This window comes from Aplysia californica, unplaced genomic scaffold (genome assembly GCF_000002075.1).
Source record: "Aplysia californica isolate F4 #8 unplaced genomic scaffold, AplCal3.0 scaffold00016, whole genome shotgun sequence".
Classification (NCBI taxonomy): domain Eukaryota; kingdom Metazoa; phylum Mollusca; class Gastropoda; order Aplysiida; family Aplysiidae; genus Aplysia; species Aplysia californica.
Window position 1 is genome coordinate 2,539,197 of NW_004797286.1, and position 2,500 is coordinate 2,541,696.

The following is a 2,500-nucleotide window of genomic DNA, read 5'->3' on the forward strand; positions in this document are numbered from 1 at the left end:
GAGGAGGGGAGAGAGAGGGGGGCGTTGACCGAAAGTAAGACAGAAGTATAGATAACGGGATACAGGTTGTTATAAAGAAGATAGAAAGTAATAAAGGAAGAGAGAGAGAGAGAGAGAGAGAGAGAGAGAGAGAGAGACAGAGAGAGAGATAGAGAGAGAGGGGGGGAGAGAGAGGGAGAGAGAGAGAGAGAGAGAGGAAGAGATGTGTGGAGGCCAGAGAGAGTGTTAGTACAAAATCTACTGATAGATATTCTTTATGTGTGTACGCAAATGTATGTATGTCTGTGTGTGTATGTATAAGTGTGTGTGTGTGTGTGTTTGTTTGTGTGTGTGTGTTTGTGTGTGTATGTGTGTGTGTGTGTGTGTGTGTGTGTGTGTGTGTGTGTGTGTGTGTGTGTGTGTACACGTGGTGAAACACCAAACCAATGTGCCAGAATCCGGACAATAAAGGAAAATAAAATTTCTTATATATTAATTTTGGTTAGTTTGCTTTACGTCCTTGAAATTTGTATTACAGTTGAGATATTATAAGAGGCTAGCTGCTTCTATCCGGTCTGCCACAGCTGACTCGGAAAGGGATATATCCCGGCTAGAAAATGGAAAATAAAAATAAATCTAAACAACAGCCATCTTATACTTACTCGGAAATACACTCGCGCCCACGTTTCCCTCAACAAAAATGTATACTACCCATCCTATCCTTGCCCCCAGTTTTCCTCTCCTGGCTCACAGCTTCCTTGAGGTCTCTGTCATGTTCCTGGACCATCTGGAAGTTAAACCCTTCCCAAAAACAACAACAATGTGGATAAAATAATATACAAAATGCACACTTAAAAACAAAAACCGAAAACTAAAAACAAACAATACCTAACCCAACAACAACAATAACAACAACAACAACAACAACAACAACAAGACGTATTATTTGACTACGGTCGTTCATTAGCAAAGTTTGTTTTGCTAGTCTCCAGTTTTGACCGAGGTTCACAACAGTTATCAATTGGCTCCTACAAATCTCGAGGCTCATACTCGAAAGGTCTGAACATTTGGTTGTCCTTTCCATCCTGAACTAGTTCCTCTCAATCTTATGTCCAGATGAGGGAACGAAATAACTCACCTATTAAGTGAAGTGCATTGATTTAAGAGGTCTTAAATTCAGTTAGCATCCATATTCTTGCCTTAAAACTTTCGTGATCGTTTATTTCTTTTACATCCACTCTAGGTCAAGGTGACCAGGCCCGACCAACCCTGAAGCATGTGATCTCAAGCGCCTAAGAATCCCACGTCTACTCATTCTGTGTGGTCGTGGCTCAAACTCCTAGCGACATGCCCGAGACTCATTCATGTATCACGTCTCAAAAAGTCCTCACCAAGTTCACCACAACTGTTTCTCTCATCGCTATGCTGTTCCCGGCGGCGATGGCCTTAGCTACGAAACACCTCCACCCGCCCATGACGGCACGACTACAGGAAGATCCCCTATCTCTACAGTCGCCGTCAGCCCTCCGGTCGACTGTATCGGGGACAGAGAACGCTAGTTCCCTCGATCATACCTATGAAGTCCAGGTGGTGGTGGAAAGAGAATTCAGCGCCAAATCTGGACGAGAGGACGAAATAAATGCTCTGAATACGGCGGCCGCTGTAGCGGCTACCGCTGCTAGTACCACAACTCCTATTAACAACAATAGTTACAGCCACTGCATCAATTTGACTCTGTCAGAAATCCAGACAAACTACACAGAGTGCCTACATCCGCTGCCAAAAGAGCTCTATTTCACAGACGACAACGCTGTATCTGTGGCAGCCTACAGTTGTTTATTTGTGGTGGCTGCTGTCGGTAACTTGACAGTATTCATAACCTTGTTCCGGAACCGTGGGGTTAAGTCACGTATTAATATGTTTATTATGCATCTCGCTATCGCAGACCTTATAGTGACATTCATGATGCTGCCTCTAGAGATTGCCTGGCATTCCACTGTGGCATGGAAGGCTGGAGACGCTGTGTGTCGTCTGCTCATGTTTTTTCGCGCTATGGGTTTCTACCTCAGCTCCTGCATACTCGTGTCAATCAGCCTGGACCGTTATTTCGCTATAATGAAGCCTTTATCGATATCAGACGCCGGAAACAGGTCCAAGATGATGCTCACTATTTCCTGGTTCTTGTCCATCGTTGCTAGCATTCCTCAGGTAAGAAGTAATCTTTGTTATTGTCTGTGTGCGCCAAAATCTTTTGTTGAATGTCGTTTAAAATGATGCTGGTAGAGGTAAAACAGATATCCGTCAAAACATCTTTGGTCGGGATGTGCTTTACCAATATTTTTTGTTGTTGTTGTTGTTGCTGCATGCACTTCTGCCAACTTTCAATGATCTCTTCCTCTTCATTTGTTTTCAGTTTAAACGTGCATGGCTATAACGGTTATTTATTAAAAGCCTACCTAGTTTTGCGTCATCCTCACGTATTTTTTCAAACTGTATTATGTTGTCTGCATCTCTTTTGTTA

General features: G+C 43.2%; 1 protein-coding gene across 1 annotated transcript in view; it reads left to right on the top strand.

The window, feature by feature from the left end:
- LOC101851383 (gonadotropin-releasing hormone receptor) overlaps positions 1–2,500 on the top strand; it is a gene marked incomplete in the record, with an annotated part of 253,914 nt that overhangs the window by 97,215 nt on the left and 154,199 nt on the right. Inside the window, 1 exon segment of the mRNA XM_035971357.1 lies at positions 1,223–2,187. Within this exon segment, the coding sequence (XP_035827250.1) occupies positions 1,327–2,187 (861 nt within the window).